The sequence below is a fragment of the Anser anser genome, assembly GCF_964211835.1.
Source record: "Anser anser genome assembly, chromosome: 1".
Classification (NCBI taxonomy): Eukaryota; Metazoa; Chordata; class Aves; order Anseriformes; family Anatidae; genus Anser; species Anser anser.
The window spans coordinates 26,487,379-26,502,598 of NC_139720.1; the positions used below are offsets into that span (position 1 = coordinate 26,487,379).

Genomic DNA, 15,220 nt, shown 5'->3' on the forward strand with positions numbered 1-15,220 from the left:
CTGTTCTTACTTCAGAGTCAGTGCTAAGACACTTCTGTCTCTGTAAGACAGTCCTCTGCTTGTAAGCCTTTTCCAAAGGCTCCATACACAATTCACAGGGACTTCTGTGCCTGTGGAGAACAACGCCTCACAGAAAGAATGAGGGGCAAGACCCCAAATACAAACATCACCTGCGACTTCTGGTCCGAGCACTTGTTCCTTGTCAGGCTCTTTCTTATCTCTGTCTCATGCTGTTGCTTTTGCCTGTGACCCACCTTGTAAGTCTTCAGAAGAGCTTTGATGCATGCCACCTCTTCTTGCAGCTGGCCATTGCTCTTCTCCATTTTTTCCTGAGACCCACGCAGAGCAGACAGCTCTTCTTGCAGGTCGCAATTTTGTGCTTCTAGCTGCCTGCATTTTCCAGACTCCATCTCCAGCTGCTGCGAAAGTTCATTGAGCTGTGGAGAGCAATGCATAAAGGGGTAGGGCGTCAAGATGGTCTTTGTCACCTTCTGACTCGGTATTAAAAGCAAAGTAAAGGCAGGCTCGTCTTTTAAGGGAAGAACAGCTTTAAGATCTTTGCTGACAGGATTCCCCAAGTTTCCATCCTTCCTCGGTTCTTTTGCTAGGGACGCTCTTCCCCAAACTGCTCCTCTGCTCATGGGACATCAAACACACCTCTACCCAGACACCAGAAAGAATGCCTATTGTGTGTGGGGGGAAGCGCTGCAGTGCAGAACGGACTAGGCACGAGCAGCAAATACTCTTCCTGCCCTTACTCTGAAAGCTTTGGAAACAGTGCCTCAGGAGGCCACTTTGACAGAACTGCTGGAGGAACGCATTTTCTCCCTAGGTCAAAGCTGATGTTTGGTTGCAAGGATACGGAGGATATAGCAGATGTCCCATTAAGTCCCAAAGGCCAGCTGCGATGCTGTCTTAGTCTTCTCCCCCAGAAATACACCTTTTCTATACCTTCTAAAAATACACTCGGGAGGTTCCTGCCTTTTATAAATAGATAGAAAACGAACAAACAAAAATCCCTCAAAACAAACACAAACAAAAAATAAAAACAAACAAAAACCCGGAAACTTAATCTTCATTTTACACTGCCTAAACACAATGCCATTCCCTGTCATTTAAGAGAACTCTTCTAATGGCAGTGAAGCCACGAGAATGCTACGAGCCTTTGGACTAAGAATGAGCCACCACAAGGGCACTTGACTCCTTCTACAATACCTTCTAAAGCACACGTGTGCCTTAGCAGCACCTCTCAGTAACCAGGGGAAATCTAGATCAAGGGTTCCATGCACCTGAACAAGACACCCACGGCAGCTCAAAAGCACTTCTTGGACCTCTACTTCAGGGTGCCCATGGCTAGGGAAAGACGGGTTGAGACAGCTGCTGGTGAGCGGTAAGTTACAAAAGCATCACTGGCTCAACTCCTAAGACAGGGCTCTGGAAGTGATCTTGGGCAAAGCCAACTTCAGACAGGTGGAGTTCCACCTGCCAGACCCGGAAAATGCTGTGGACCTATGCCATGGCCTGTGAAGCCACTGAGCCCGCCATCCTTGCTGTGACTCTCAGCTCGTCCTTCCTCCACAGAGCAGCCTGCCCTCAGTGTGCCCTTGCAGATACTGCTCTGCACGTTCATTTTGACCCACAATGACAACTGCTCTGCGTTCACCTGCTATGTATGACAACAGAAGGAGCATCAAGGAGAGAACAGACAACTCACAATACAAGAAGGACCATAGAAAAGAACAACAGAGGTATGGACATGAATAGACAAAAAAAGAAATCACAAAAGCGTGCAGAATCCAGAGCTCACCTTTACCTTTCGCATAGCCAGTTTCAAGGGCCCAGCCTCACTCAGGGGAGGCCACTTGCCTCCTCACTACCACCAGCAGTGAAGGCAGAAGCCGGAAACTCCCACAGGTCAACCATTCATTTTAGTCTGGAGGACACCAGTTCTCAGCACTCTGTTCTTACTTCAGAGTCAGTGCTAAGACACTTCTGTCTCTGTAAGACAGTCCTCTGCTTGTAAGCCTTTTCCAAAGGCTCCATACACAATTCACAGGGACTTCTGTGCCTGTGGAGAACAACGCCTCACAGAAAGAATGAGGGGCAAGACCCCAAATACAAACATCACCTGCGACTTCTGGTCCGAGCACTTGTTCCTTGTCAGGCTCTTTCTTATCTCTGTCTCATGCTGTTGCTTTTGCCTGTGACCCACCTTGTAAGTCTTCAGAAGAGCTTTAATGCATGCCACCTCTTCTTGCAGCTGGCCATTGCTCTTCTCCATTTTTTCCTGAGACCCACGCAGAGCAGACAGCTCTTCTTGCAGGTCGCAATCTTGTGCTTCTAGCTGCCTGCGTTTTCCAGACTCCATCTCCAGCTGCTGCGAAAGTTCATTGAGCTGTGGAGAGCAATGCATAAAGGGGTAGGGCGTCAAGATGGTCTTTGTCACCTTCTGACTCGGTATTAAAAGCAAAGTAAAGGCAGGCTCGTCTTTTAAGAGAAGAACAGCTTTAAGATCTTTGCTGACAGGATTCCCCAAGTTTCCATCCTTCCTCGGTTCTTTTGCTAGGGACGCTCTTCCCCAAACTGCTCCTCTGCTCATGGGACATCAAACACACCTCTACCCAGACACCAGAAAGAATGCCTATTGTGTGTGGGGGGAAGCGCTGCAGTGCAGAACGGACTAGGCACGAGCAGCAAATACTCTTCCTGCCCTTACTCTGAAAGCTTTGGAAACAGTGCCTCAGGAGGCCACTTTGACAGAACTGCTGGAGGAACGCATTTTCTCCCTAGGTCAAAGCTGATGTTTGGTTGCAAGGATACGGAGGATATAGCAGATGTCCCATTAAGTCCCAAAGGCCAGCTGCGATGCTGTCTTAGTCTTCTCCCCCAGAAATACACCTTTTCTATACCTTCTAAAAATACACTCGGGAGGTTCCTGCCTTTTATAAATAGATAGAAAACGAACAAACAAAAATCCCTCAAAACAAACACAAACAAAAAATAAAAACAAACAAAAACCCGGAAACTTAATCTTCATTTTACACTGCCTAAACACAATGCCATTCCCTGTCATTTAAGAGAACTCTTCTAATGGCAGTGAAGCCACGAGAATGCTACGAGCCTTTGGACTAAGAATGAGCCACCACAAGGGCACTTGACTCCTTCTACAATACCTTCTAAAGCACACGTGTGCCTTAGCAGCACCTCTCAGTAACCAGGGGAAATCTAGATCAAGGGTTCCATGCACCTGAACAAGACACCCACGGCAGCTCAAAAGCACTTCTTGGACCTCTACTTCAGGGTGCCCATGGCTAGGGAAAGACGGGTTGAGACAGCTGCTGGTGAGCGGTAAGTTACAAAAGCATCACTGGCTCAACTCCTAAGACAGGGCTCTGGAAGTGATCTTGGGCAAAGCCAACTTCAGACAGGTGGAGTTCCACCTGCCAGACCCGGAAAATGCTGTGGACCTATGCCATGGCCTGTGAAGCCACTGAGCCCGCCATCCTTGCTGTGACTCTCAGCTCGTCCTTCCTCCACAGAGCAGCCTGCCCTCAGTGTGCCCTTGCAGATACTGCTCTGCACGTTCATTTTGACCCACAATGACAACTGCTCTGCGTTCACCTGCTATGTATGACAACAGAAGGAGCATCAAGGAGAGAACAGACAACTCACAATACAAGAAGGACCATAGAAAAGAACAACAGAGGTATGGACATGAATAGACAAAAAAAGAAATCACAAAAGCGTGCAGAATCCAGAGCTCACCTTTACCTTTCGCATAGCCAGTTTCAAGGGCCCAGCCTCACTCAGGGGAGGCCACTTGCCTCCTCACTACCACCAGCAGTGAAGGCAGAAGCCGGAAACTCCCACAGGTCAACCATTCATTTTAGTCTGGAGGACACCAGTTCTCAGCACTCTGTTCTTACTTCAGAGTCAGTGCTAAGACACTTCTGTCTCTGTAAGACAGTCCTCTGCTTGTAAGCCTTTTCCAAAGGCTCCATACACAATTCACAGGGACTTCTGTGCCTGTGGAGAACAACGCCTCACAGAAAGAATGAGGGGCAAGACCCCAAATACAAACATCACCTGCGACTTCTGGTCCGAGCACTTGTTCCTTGTCAGGCTCTTTCTTATCTCTGTCTCATGCTGTTGCTTTTGCCTGTGACCCACCTTGTAAGTCTTCAGAAGAGCTTTGATGCATGCCACCTCTTCTTGCAGCTGGCCATTGCTCTTCTCCATTTTTTCCTGAGACCCACGCAGAGCAGACAGCTCTTCTTGCAGGTCGCAATCTTGTGCTTCTAGCTGCCTGCGTTTTCCAGACTCCATCTCCAGCTGCTGCGAAAGTTCATTGAGCTGTGGAGAGCAATGCATAAAGGGGTAGGGCGTCAAGATGGTCTTTGTCACCTTCTGACTCGGTATTAAAAGCAAAGTAAAGGCAGGCTCGTCTTTTAAGAGAAGAACAGCTTTAAGATCTTTGCTGACAGGATTCCCCAAGTTTCCATCCTTCCTCGGTTCTTTTGCTAGGGACGCTCTTGCCCAAAATGCTCCTCTGCTCATGGGACATCAAACACACCTCTACCCAGACACCAGAAAGAATGCCTATTGTGTGTGGGGGGAAGCGCTGCAGTGCAGAACGGACTAGGCACGAGCAACAAATACTCTTCCTGCCCTTACTCTGAAAGCTTTGGAAACAGTGCCTCAGGAGGCCACTTTGACAGAACTGCTGGAGGAACGCATTTTCTCTCTAGGTCAAAGCTGATGTTTGGTTGCAAGGATACGGAGGATATAGCAGATGTCCCATTAAGTCCCAAAGGCCAGCTGCGATGCTGTCTTAGTCTTCTCCCCCAGAAATACACCTTTTCTATACCTTCTAAAAATACACTCGGGAGGTTCCTGCCTTTTATAAATAGATAGAAAACTAACAAACAAAAATCCCTCAAAACAAACACAAACAAAAAATAAAAACAAACAAAAACCCAGAAACTTAATCTTCATTTTACACTGCCTAAACACAATGCCATTCCCTGTCATTTAAGAGAACTCTTCTAATGGCAGTGAAGCCACGAGAATGCTACGAGCCTTTGGACTAAGAATGAGCCACCACAAGGGCACTTGACTCCTTCTACAATACCTTCTAAAGCACACGTGTGCCTTAGCAGCACCTCTCAGTAACCAGGGGAAATCTAGATCAAGGGTTCCATGCACCTGAACAAGACACCCACGGCAGCTCAAAAGCACTTCTTGGACCTCTACTTCAGGGTGCCCATGGCTAGGGAAAGACGGGTTGAGACAGCTGCTGGTGAGCGGTAAGTTACAAAAGCATCACTGGCTCAACTCCTAAGACAGGGCTCTGGAAGTGATCTTGGGCAAAGCCAACTTCAGACAGGTGGAGTTCCACCTGCCAGACCCGGAAAATGCTGTGGACCTATGCCATGGCCTGTGAAGCCACTGAGCCCGCCATCCTTGCTGTGACTCTCAGCTCGTCCTTCCTCCACAGAGCAGCCTGCCCTCAGTGTGCCCTTGCAGATACTGCTCTGCACGTTCATTTTGACCCACAATGACAACTGCTCTGCGTTCACCTGCTATGTATGACAACAGAAGGAGCATCAAGGAGAGAACAGACAACTCACAATACAAGAAGGACCATAGAAAAGAACAACAGAGGTATGGACATGAATAGACAAAAAAAGAAATCACAAAAGCGTGCAGAATCCAGAGCTCACCTTTACCTTTCGCATAGCCAGTTTCAAGGGCCCAGCCTCACTCAGGGGAGGCCACTTGCCTCCTCACTACCACCAGCAGTGAAGGCAGAAGCCGGAAACTCCCACAGGTCAACCATTCATTTTAGTCTGGAGGACACCAGTTCTCAGCACTCTGTTCTTACTTCAGAGTCAGTGCTAAGACACTTCTGTCTCTGTAAGACAGTCCTCTGCTTGTAAGCCTTTTCCAAAGGCTCCATACACAATTCACAGGGACTTCTGTGCCTGTGGAGAACAACGCCTCACAGAAAGAATGAGGGGCAAGACCCCAAATACAAACATCACCTGCGACTTCTGGTCCGAGCACTTGTTCCTTGTCAGGCTCTTTCTTATCTCTGTCTCATGCTGTTGCTTTTGCCTGTGACCCACCTTGTAAGTCTTCAGAAGAGCTTTGATGCATGCCACCTCTTCTTGCAGCTGGCCATTGCTCTTCTCCAGTTTTTCCTGAGACCCACGCAGAGCAGACAGCTCTTCTTGCAGGTTGCAATTTTGTGCTTCTAGCTGCCTGCGTTTTCCAGACTCCATCTCCAGCTGCTGCGAAAGTTCATTGAGCTGTGGAGAGCAATGCATAAAGGGGTAGGGCGTCAAGATGGTCTTTGTCACCTTCTGACTCGGTATTAAAAGCAAAGTAAAGGCAGGCTCGTCTTTCAAGAGAAGAACAGCTTTAAGATCTTTGCTGACAGGATTCCCCAAGTTTCCATCCTTCCTCGGTTCTTTTGCTAGGGACGCTCTTGCCCAAAATGCTCCTCTGCTCATGGGACATCAAACACACCTCTACCCAGACACCAGAAAGAATGCCTATTGTGTGTGGGGGGAAGCGCTGCAGTGCAGAACGGACTAGGCACGAGCAACAAATACTCTTCCTGCCCTTACTCTGAAAGCTTTGGAAACAGTGCCTCAGGAGGCCACTTTGACAGAACTGCTGGAGGAACGCATTTTCTCCCTAGGTCAAAGCTGATGTTTGGTTGCAAGGATACGGAGGATATAGCAGATGTCCCATTAAGTCCCAAAGGCCAGCTGCGATGCTGTCTTACTCTTCTCCCCCAGAAATACACCTTTTCTATACCTTCTAAAAATACACTCGGGAGGTTCCTGCCTTTTATAAATAGATAGAAAACGAACAAACAAAAATCCCTCAAAACAAACACAAACAAAAAATAAAAACAAACAAAAACCCGGAAACTTAATCTTCATTTTACACTGCCTAAACACAATGCCATTCCCTGTCATTTAAGAGAACTCTTCTAATGGCAGTGAAGCCACGAGAATGCTACGAGCCTTTGGACTAAGAATGAGCCACCACAAGGGCACTTGACTCCTTCTGCAATACCTGCTATGTATGACAACAGAAGGAGCATCAAGTAGAGAACAGACATCTCACAATACAAGGAGCATAGAAAAGAACAACAGAGGTATGGACATTAACAGACAAAAAAAGAAACCACAAAATCCTGCAGAATCCGGAGCTCACCTTTGCTGTTAATTTATCAGCTTCACTGGCCCCTTCAGAGCAGCTGCTCGTCATGTCTCTTGCAGTATTAATCATGAACTTTCTTTCTCTGGCCTCAGATTCTCTTAGTTTCTGCAGAGCTCCGTTCAGAAGCCTCCTTAACCTGTGCAGCAAATTAGTCAAGAAAACATTGAGGTAGGAGGTGAAGGAACTACCAGCCTGTTTCACATTCTCAGACATAAACAGCATAGAGAAGCCTTGCTTCTTCTTTAACACGCTTGACAGACCAGGAGTTACTGAGAAAAAACAGCATTCCAGTGCCGCAGATCACTTGGAGTGTCCACCTTGCACCTGAACGGAGGAATAAATGGAGAAGGGACTTCCTGCCCTCCCAGGAGAATTGCAGGGCAACCTGCACTTGAAGTTCTTTTGGCAGCTCTGTAAAACCATAGGCACGTGTACAGAAGAGCCTTGTAAGACCTAGCGTGAGGCCTGAATTTGCTCACAGACAGTTACCCTCACCTATTTTTACATTCAGCCTCCATGAAGCTTGATTTCTACTCTATGGGATCTCTCTTTAAAGTGCTAACAAGCCATACCTGAGACATTCTCTCCGCAGTTCGCTGTTGCTTTTCATTTCCTGCTCGAGGCGCGCTTCGACTGGGCATTTCAACTCGACCAGCTTCTCTTCTGTTCTCTGACACTGATGCTTTCAAAACAGAAACGATACATGGTAGAACCAGCACAGGGACAGCATCTACGTGTGGTATGTGCAGATAGCCTAGGCAGAACTCGGTAGCAGTACTGGGGAAGCAGGAGTAGCAGGGCTTCCCCTTCCCTTGAATGTGCCCTGCCATAAAAGCAGGAGGGTTTCCCATGGCTCCCCTGGTCTTTTCACCCACTACCTGCCCAGCAGGTATTCAAAGACTAAAATAGTCATTCACAGAAAGCATTCCCATACCTGCTGGTGTGGATGCCCGTCTGCGGTTGTCTGTGCTGACTGAAAGGCAGTTACCAAGTCCTCCGGGTGATTACGAGCCTACAGAAGCACAAAAAGAAGCGAAAAGTCATGCTGCGTGCAACTTTCCTGCCTCACACCTCTCTGCCGCTCTTCCCCTCCTGCCAGTCTCAGTAGAGTACAGGGCTCATGTTCACCTCCCTCCTCCCCAGGCAGACAAGAAGAATCATTTGCTTCACAGAGGCCACAGATGAAAGCCCCTCCTTTACGCCAAGAGGAACTGCTTTATTAGCGACAGCGCGGCATGTCAGGTCGGGGCTGTGCAGCATTGTGCAAACTTGACTACCACCTCTCACGCAGGAGGAATATCTCAAGTGCAGCCTGCGATCTTCAATATCACCACTGGTCTAAAGCAGAAAATACCTAGACCAGTGCATTCCAGTGAACCCTTATTTTTTCTAGTGCTAAGAACTTCCTGGTGTTGTAGGACTTGCCGTAGTATCATGGGAAAACTCTCAAAACCAGAAAGCTGGGGAACAGACCGGCAGGATTTTCAGAGCAGCTTACAGTCAGCACAGCTGGTCAAGAACTCGGCTCCCCTAAGCTTGGCAGAAAAATCTCATCTTACTTTGTCCCCACAGAACTACTTAGCTAGGCGCAGGAGCTCACAGGGAAGAGGGAAGTTTATCACTGACTTACTGAGGCAGAGGCTTGCTGGTGTCTCTGAAGGGCTTCAATCAGTCTGCTTTGTTGCTGGATTGTGGCTTCCAATCTGTCACTTCCAGCTTTGAGTCTGAAAGAGAAATACAGGCCTTATTGGGGAACTCCACAAGAGCACACAGTTGGAAAGAACAGTGTGCAAGAACATAAGCTAAAGCAAAGGCTTCTTTCCAAATCCTGTATTAACTTTCTGTGATGTGACGAGGCAATTCCCTCGCGTTCACACAGTCCCAGAAAGCAGCGTCTCGCCCCTCTGTCTTACTACCCTGCCTACCCTTGCATGCGTTCTTCCAGCTTTTGGAGAGCTCCAGTTCCAAAGGATGGCTCCAGAAAGCCTTGCACTTTCTGGGAAGAAGCTGCTGCTTCTCTCTTCTTATCCTCCAGTACAGTCTCCAGGTATTTTACCCAGACCTCAGACTCAATACACGCTTGTTCCGATGCCTCCACCTGCAAAACCAAAGGAAGAATCAATCCATGGTGGTCAGCCTAGTCTTTAGGGAGGGAAATTGACTGCTTCCACTCTCAAACCCCCATGCATGTTACTTCACTGCATTTTGTACTAACCCCTCTCCTATAGCTCTGTAGATTTTCTACAGCATTTCCTGAACGCTGGCACAAAACTCAGCCTGCTTTGTCTGCGACTCTGGCACAGACACTGCCAATGCTGGTCCCAACATAGAGACATGAAAAAAAATTTACAACCGTTGTCAGAGCACACCCAAGTGGTGCCGCACCCTCTGTGTCTCAGAGCACACCCAAGTTTTGAGAAAGCGCAAACTGCTCTGGTCAAACCTACCCCCTGGAAGGTGCCTCCTAACGCACTGCTTTGTCCCTCCAGCTTGTGAAAAGCTCCCCAAAGGGCCCGTTGTGTTGGTCACCAGCAGAGAGGGGGAAGAAGGGAAGAGAAAGGACAACCACCCTTGGATTTATCCCTATAGTGCAGCCTTTCCATACCTTAGCTTTAACCATCTCCAATTCCTCTCGCAAGCGCTCTACGTCTTTCTCAGTGTCACTGAGCTGGCTCTCAGTAGCTTCAGGTGGGGCTTCTGACACGGACAGACTTTCAGGAGCACCAGGAAGCTCAAGCTGCAGCTGTCTGTCTTGATCCTAAAGAAATGGTGTTCCGTGAGCATGACAAAGTGAGTGAGAACATGGGAATATGAGCTGTGCTTTTACTCATTAGGTTCTACAACTAGGTCAGTCTTCTGACTGAAACAAAGGATTGGAAGTGCACCACCACCAGGCACAGCTGGGGACCTCTCTCCATCTTTCTTAGCCTCAACTATCAGCAGCTCTTTGTGAGGGTTTCTGTTTCTTAAAACAGAGGGAAGGCTTAACGTTTTTTCTCTTCTTGGAACATAGCCTGAGAGACTGGGCAGGGGCTTTCTACCTACGCAAAAAGGCGGGCAGTGGAGAATGGAATCTGCAGAACTATTGTTGCCTCCAATGGCATTTCAGCAGTTGTAAAGCAGAAGCCAGACTTCGTTCTGCCAGAGCTTAAGCATGGCCTGGAATCTCCCTGCTGCTTCTGAGAACATGCTCGCGGCCAAGGAATGCACGCTGAAAGCAGAGCTGCAAGCCCTCAATGCTATTCTCTGGTATCTCTTCGTTGTTGGCGTTAAGAATTGCCACATAAAGGTTACCGGAGCACTGGTGAAGTATGGTGAAAAGCAACAGTCCACTCCCGGCCAGCCCCTTTGAGAAGCTCAGAAGATTTTAAGCAGCAGGAATAATCTTTGCTGCTTCATTATGTAGAACATGCTTTCCCTAGACTGGAACTCTAACTGAAAGGCCAGCTGCAGCGAGACCCAGTTCTCCCAGCAGTTTCACCAACCCAGCGCAAACTGAACAGCTGGGCTGGAGCACAAGTAGTTCAAGGGCCCCAGTCACAAACAAGTGGCAGAGGCAGCAACAGAGGTAAGCGAGCCCAGAGGTAAACTTGCCCCAAAGTAAGCGAGCCAAATGGGAGCCCAGTGGGTCCTTCACAGAAAGTACCTTGCGATCCCAGGGCAATTCAGCCTCTTCCTCCTGCTCTGCTCCTACAGCTGGCAGGGCACCTACAAGGGATGGACGAAGCGAGACAGTGTGAGCATTCCTGGCACTCTGCTTTTCCCTGCCAGTCAAGCCCTGCCCCCAAATACGGGAAGCGGTCTGACATCAGGCCACATTAGTTGTCCTCATCAGCTCTTCCACACTTCAGGATCCTACCTTCTCCATCCAAAGCAAGTGTGGCCAGTGCAAAGCGCTCAGTCCTCGGAGAGCAGAATCTGCTGGGGACTGCTGTGTCTTGTGCAGCGCCAGCAGAAGCTTCTCCCGTCTTTTTACTGCCTGCGCATTCTGCCAGTTTCTTGCAAAGGCTACACGCAGAAAGAGAGAACATACAGGCAGTCAGATCCAAAACATCCTTGCCTAGTATCCTTGCTCTTGCCTAGGACAGCAACTGACTTGGAACCAGTTCAGAACTGTCTGTGTGCGGTGTCAGTCTCCCCATGATGGTGGACCTGCTACACCACCAGGGATCTCTTTGAGGGTTTATCTAAAGGGACACTGGTAAGATCCCCACTGAAAGAAAAGGTGCCTCTTTCCTGGTCAGTGGAGCGGAACTGGGCTTAGCAACACAAGCGGGATTTCTAAGAAAGCCTTGTGGGTGGAAGTTCTCCTCTACTTCCAAATCCTCTCTTGACTTGGGAAGGTGATTTATGAGAAGACATCACCGAGCCCAGCTTCAAGAAAGGTCTGAAGATATCGTTAAGCCTTTGTGCATCTATCACAAAGGGTGACAAATCAGCACGGACACTCTGACAACTCAGCCGCTCTAACAGTGACGTAACACTGAAAGAAAAAGTGCCTCTTTCCTTTTCAGTGGTGTGGAACTGGGTGTAGTAACACAAGCAGGATTTCTAATTTTCATTTCATTAAAACTTCTGCAGCTACCGCAGAGGGTGACAAATCAGCACAGACACTCTGACAACTCAGCCGCTCTAACAGCGACATACAAAACACTCACCCAACGTGTCCTGACTGGAGAGCATAATCCACAGCCGTGTAGCCAGCGATATCTTTGCAAGTAACGTTGGCACCGTAGGAAAGAAGTAGCTCTATTACATCCGTTTCCCCAGCAGAAGCGGCAAGCATAAGAGCAGTCCTAAAGCATCCAAAAGATGGTATGAAACATAGCAGCATTTGCAGGCTCTGTGTTGTTGTTATTCTAATCCCTGTTTCCTCCCCAAACAATTCCCTCCCCGATTCCTACAAGCACAGGGAAAGCAAAGCCACACACAGGGGAGTGCTGGAGGACTGAGGCTGGAAGGCACCTCCAGACAGCTCCTGGCCAGCCGCCTCCCCAGAGCAGACTCAGCCACGAGGCCAGAGCACGTTGCTCAAGGCTTCTTCCACTCTGCTCTTCAAAGCCTCATAGGATGGAGGCTGCTCAAACCCCTGGTGCCACCTGCTCCCCTGATTAACCTTCCTCATGCTGAGAGGGTTTCTCCTAAGCAGCTGTGGGAAGGCCTCTTGTTTCACTTGGTGCCCATTGTCCCTTGGACAACACTGACTCTCCTTCTCCTGTTCATTCCAGTGACAATGCTAAGGAGAGCCACATGCACTTTGGAGCCATGCCTCACCTTCCAAAGAAACTTTGAGCACACACATTCGCTCCTTTTTGAAGAAGAAACTTTACCATCTCTTTATGATGGCTGGAGATGGCAAGAAGAAGCGGGGTATTTCCCTCCTGAAAGGATAAAGAATGCCCGTCAGAACAACCCAGACGAATTAAGTGCCTTTCCCAAAGAGCAGTGCTGCCCAGATTCAAAACTTACACAGTCCTTTGCTTCAAGGTGTGCACCATGCTCAACTAACATCTCTGCTAGAGACGTGTTAGGAGCTGCGGCAGCCAGGTGAAGGGCAGACTTGCCTCTGTAACCTTCCAGGTTTGGGTCGGCACGGGGCTCTAGCAGAATCGCCACGCATTCTTCATGCTGGCTCTCCACTGCCTGCAAACAACACAAAGAAAAGGAAGGACTTGTGCCGTGTTTCACTCTGTCACAGCTACAGCAGCTTCCCAGTGCTGGAAGATAAGAGCGTCTTCCGAGATGAGCTAGTGTACGCCTATTACGTGCCGATTACAACTTTCATGTTTCTCTACAGGTCGGTGTGAAGAATGCGGCAAGACACTTGTCATTGGAAGCACAATTGATAAAGCCCCACTTAGAGCAGAGTAACGTGTTCCACATACCATCATGAGTGGCGATCTGCCAGTGTTGTCACAAAGGTTCAGCAGGCACTTCTCTTGCACCAGGAATCGAACAACGTCTGCATGGCCGTTCGCACAAGCAAGGTGCAGCGGTGTCCTAAAACCAAAATAAATTAGCTTTCCACAGGCAGGCAATGCCCCAAATCACTTCTGGCTGTGGAACACGCGCAGGGCCACAAGTCTCCACTTGCCAATGCCAAGCAGAACGTAAGCTTTGGAGGCTGTGGAACTCCATGAAGAGTGCGAAGTCAGTGTAAGTCTCCAAGTTTTTCCACAATCACTCGAGCGGCAGAAGGGCGGTGAATGCCCTGACGCTAATCACCCACAGGACAGGAGAGAACTGCTAATGCCCGAGCGGCTGCTAAACAACCCCACAGGGAGAGGACAGGGCAGTGGCGGTCGGCAGCACACCCTTCAAGCAGCGCTCGAGCCGCCCCAGCAATTCCAAGCAAAGCTGGATTGTTCCCCTCTGCCAGCTGAGAGGGAAAAGCCCTCTCAGTGACCAGCTCTTGAAGGGAATGACGACACGGGCTCCAAGATAGTCGAGAAATGGAGACCCTTTATTGTCCCAATGCCAGATCTTACATAGTTTTTCTGAGCCCCTCCACGCGCTGCACGTGGCTGGCAAACATAGTTACAGACTTCTGGTTGGTGCATTCCTTTTGATCACGCGTAGCCCTCTATAGGCCCGTCCGAGCCTAACAACTCCTCCTTAGTGGTTCCCACTTTCTCTTACTCTAGCCTGGTTACCACTCTATGCCTCTGAGTAACCTTCTTCTTAACCCGTCGCGCACTGCTGTATCAATCAGATCCAGTTTGTCACTGAACGGGTCACACCCATAAGCTCTGACCCAGGGTTCCAGAGGAGGCGGTGCCCTTGCTGCCGTGCTCCTGACTCTGCCCTGGGCTTCAGCCGTCTCTCTGCACGGGGCTGAAGGCTTTGCCAAGGGCTGGTAGGAGCATGTGCTCCCGACTATGTCCAGTGCCACTGACTTCAGGGCGAGAGGCTGCCTGGCCGGACAACGCCCAGCCTCAGCCCTCCATCGCCTCAGCTCTTGCTGACACCTGCTGCAGAAGGAGGGTTGGTGCCAGAGCCACGTACGCAGCGGCACCAGGCTGAAGCTCGCACGCCACGGGAGAGCGATCCCACCCCAAGCCTTTAAGCGCACCCCCCAGCCCCTCACCGCTTTGCCTGGTCTCGACGGTTTTTGCCTCGTTTCTTCAGCCACCAGTGCCGCCTCAGCCGGGCCAGGTCGCCACGGGCGGCCGCGCGGTGCAGCCCGTGCAGGCCCTCCTCTGGCAGCTGGTGGGCATCGCTGTCTCTGGACAGGGAAGTGCTGCTGGGCATCGGATGCTCCTGGCCCCGGTGGAGGAGCCCCAGGAGCTGCAGCAAGGATGTGGGCACAAGCCCACCTGGGGCCACCAGAGCCCTGCGGGCCCTGCTTGGGTCCGACACGGACAGGCGCAGGGGCAGGGGAGCCGAGCCCCGAGCAGCGGCTGTGGCCTGGTGCTCCCAGGCAGGGCAGGGACGCACCGAGGCTCCCAGCCAGGGCAGCGCTGTTGCTCCCACAGCAGAGGCAACAGCACTGAGCACTCCTGCTGGCAGGGGTGCACATACACTGCGTCTCAGCGATGGTGGCACATTGTGTCACAATGGGCATCACCAGGGGCGTCACAAGTGTCCTCTTAAGTTGGAGGGCCACACCCCCCCACAGTCCAGCAGTGACTGCGGCACTTTCTGGCTCCTGCCTTAAGAGCTCTTTGTGCCTCAGTTGACGTTCTTCCGCAGCGTGGATGGGGATCTCGGGCCATGCGATGGGGCAGGGCTCCTCAGGAGGCATCGAGAACGTGCCTGGCTGGCAGGGGCACTGCATTACTTCCCTGTGGCCATGGTTGAGCTGGCACCTGCCCCAGTTGTACTGGGTCTGTCTGGGATGGAGTTAACATTCCCTGCGGCAGCCCATATAGTGTTGTTCTCTGCACTGGTACAGAATCATAGAATCATAGAATCATTAAGGCTGGAAGAGACCTTCAAGATCACTGGTCCAACCATCACCCTACTGTTCCCTACCTATCTTTAC

General features: G+C 50.1%; 1 protein-coding gene across 1 annotated transcript; it reads right to left on the bottom strand.

The window, feature by feature from the left end:
- Window positions 1–602: 602 nt before the first annotated feature.
- LOC310881977 (uncharacterized protein) lies at window positions 603–13,257 on the bottom strand. Its single transcript, XM_083800009.1, has 9 exons — window positions 13,122–13,257; window positions 11,096–12,879; window positions 10,883–10,944; window positions 9,842–9,994; window positions 9,162–9,334; window positions 8,867–8,960; window positions 8,171–8,248; window positions 7,809–7,918; window positions 603–7,372 (listed from the first exon to the last, which is right to left on the bottom strand). The coding sequence occupies exons 2-9, from the start codon at window positions 11,265–11,267 to the stop codon at window positions 7,117–7,119; spliced, it is 1,098 nt and encodes a 365-aa protein (XP_083656135.1). The 5' UTR covers window positions 11,268–12,879; window positions 13,122–13,257; the 3' UTR covers window positions 603–7,116.
- Between the last annotated feature and the right edge of the window lie 1,963 nt (window positions 13,258–15,220).

Coding starts and splice junctions, on each gene's coding strand:
- LOC310881977 (XM_083800009.1), bottom strand. CDS start 11,267: ATGTTCTCTCTTTCTGCGTGTAGCCTTTGCAAGAAACTGGCAGAATGC. Junction 9,335..9,841: donor TGGAGATGGTTAAAGCTAAG/GTATGGAAAGGC, acceptor TTGGTTTTGCAG/GTGGAGGCATCGGAACAAGC. Junction 7,373..7,808: donor CTGCGGAGAGAATGTCTCAG/GTATGGCTTGTT, acceptor TTTGCTGCACAG/GTTAAGGAGGCTTCTGAACG.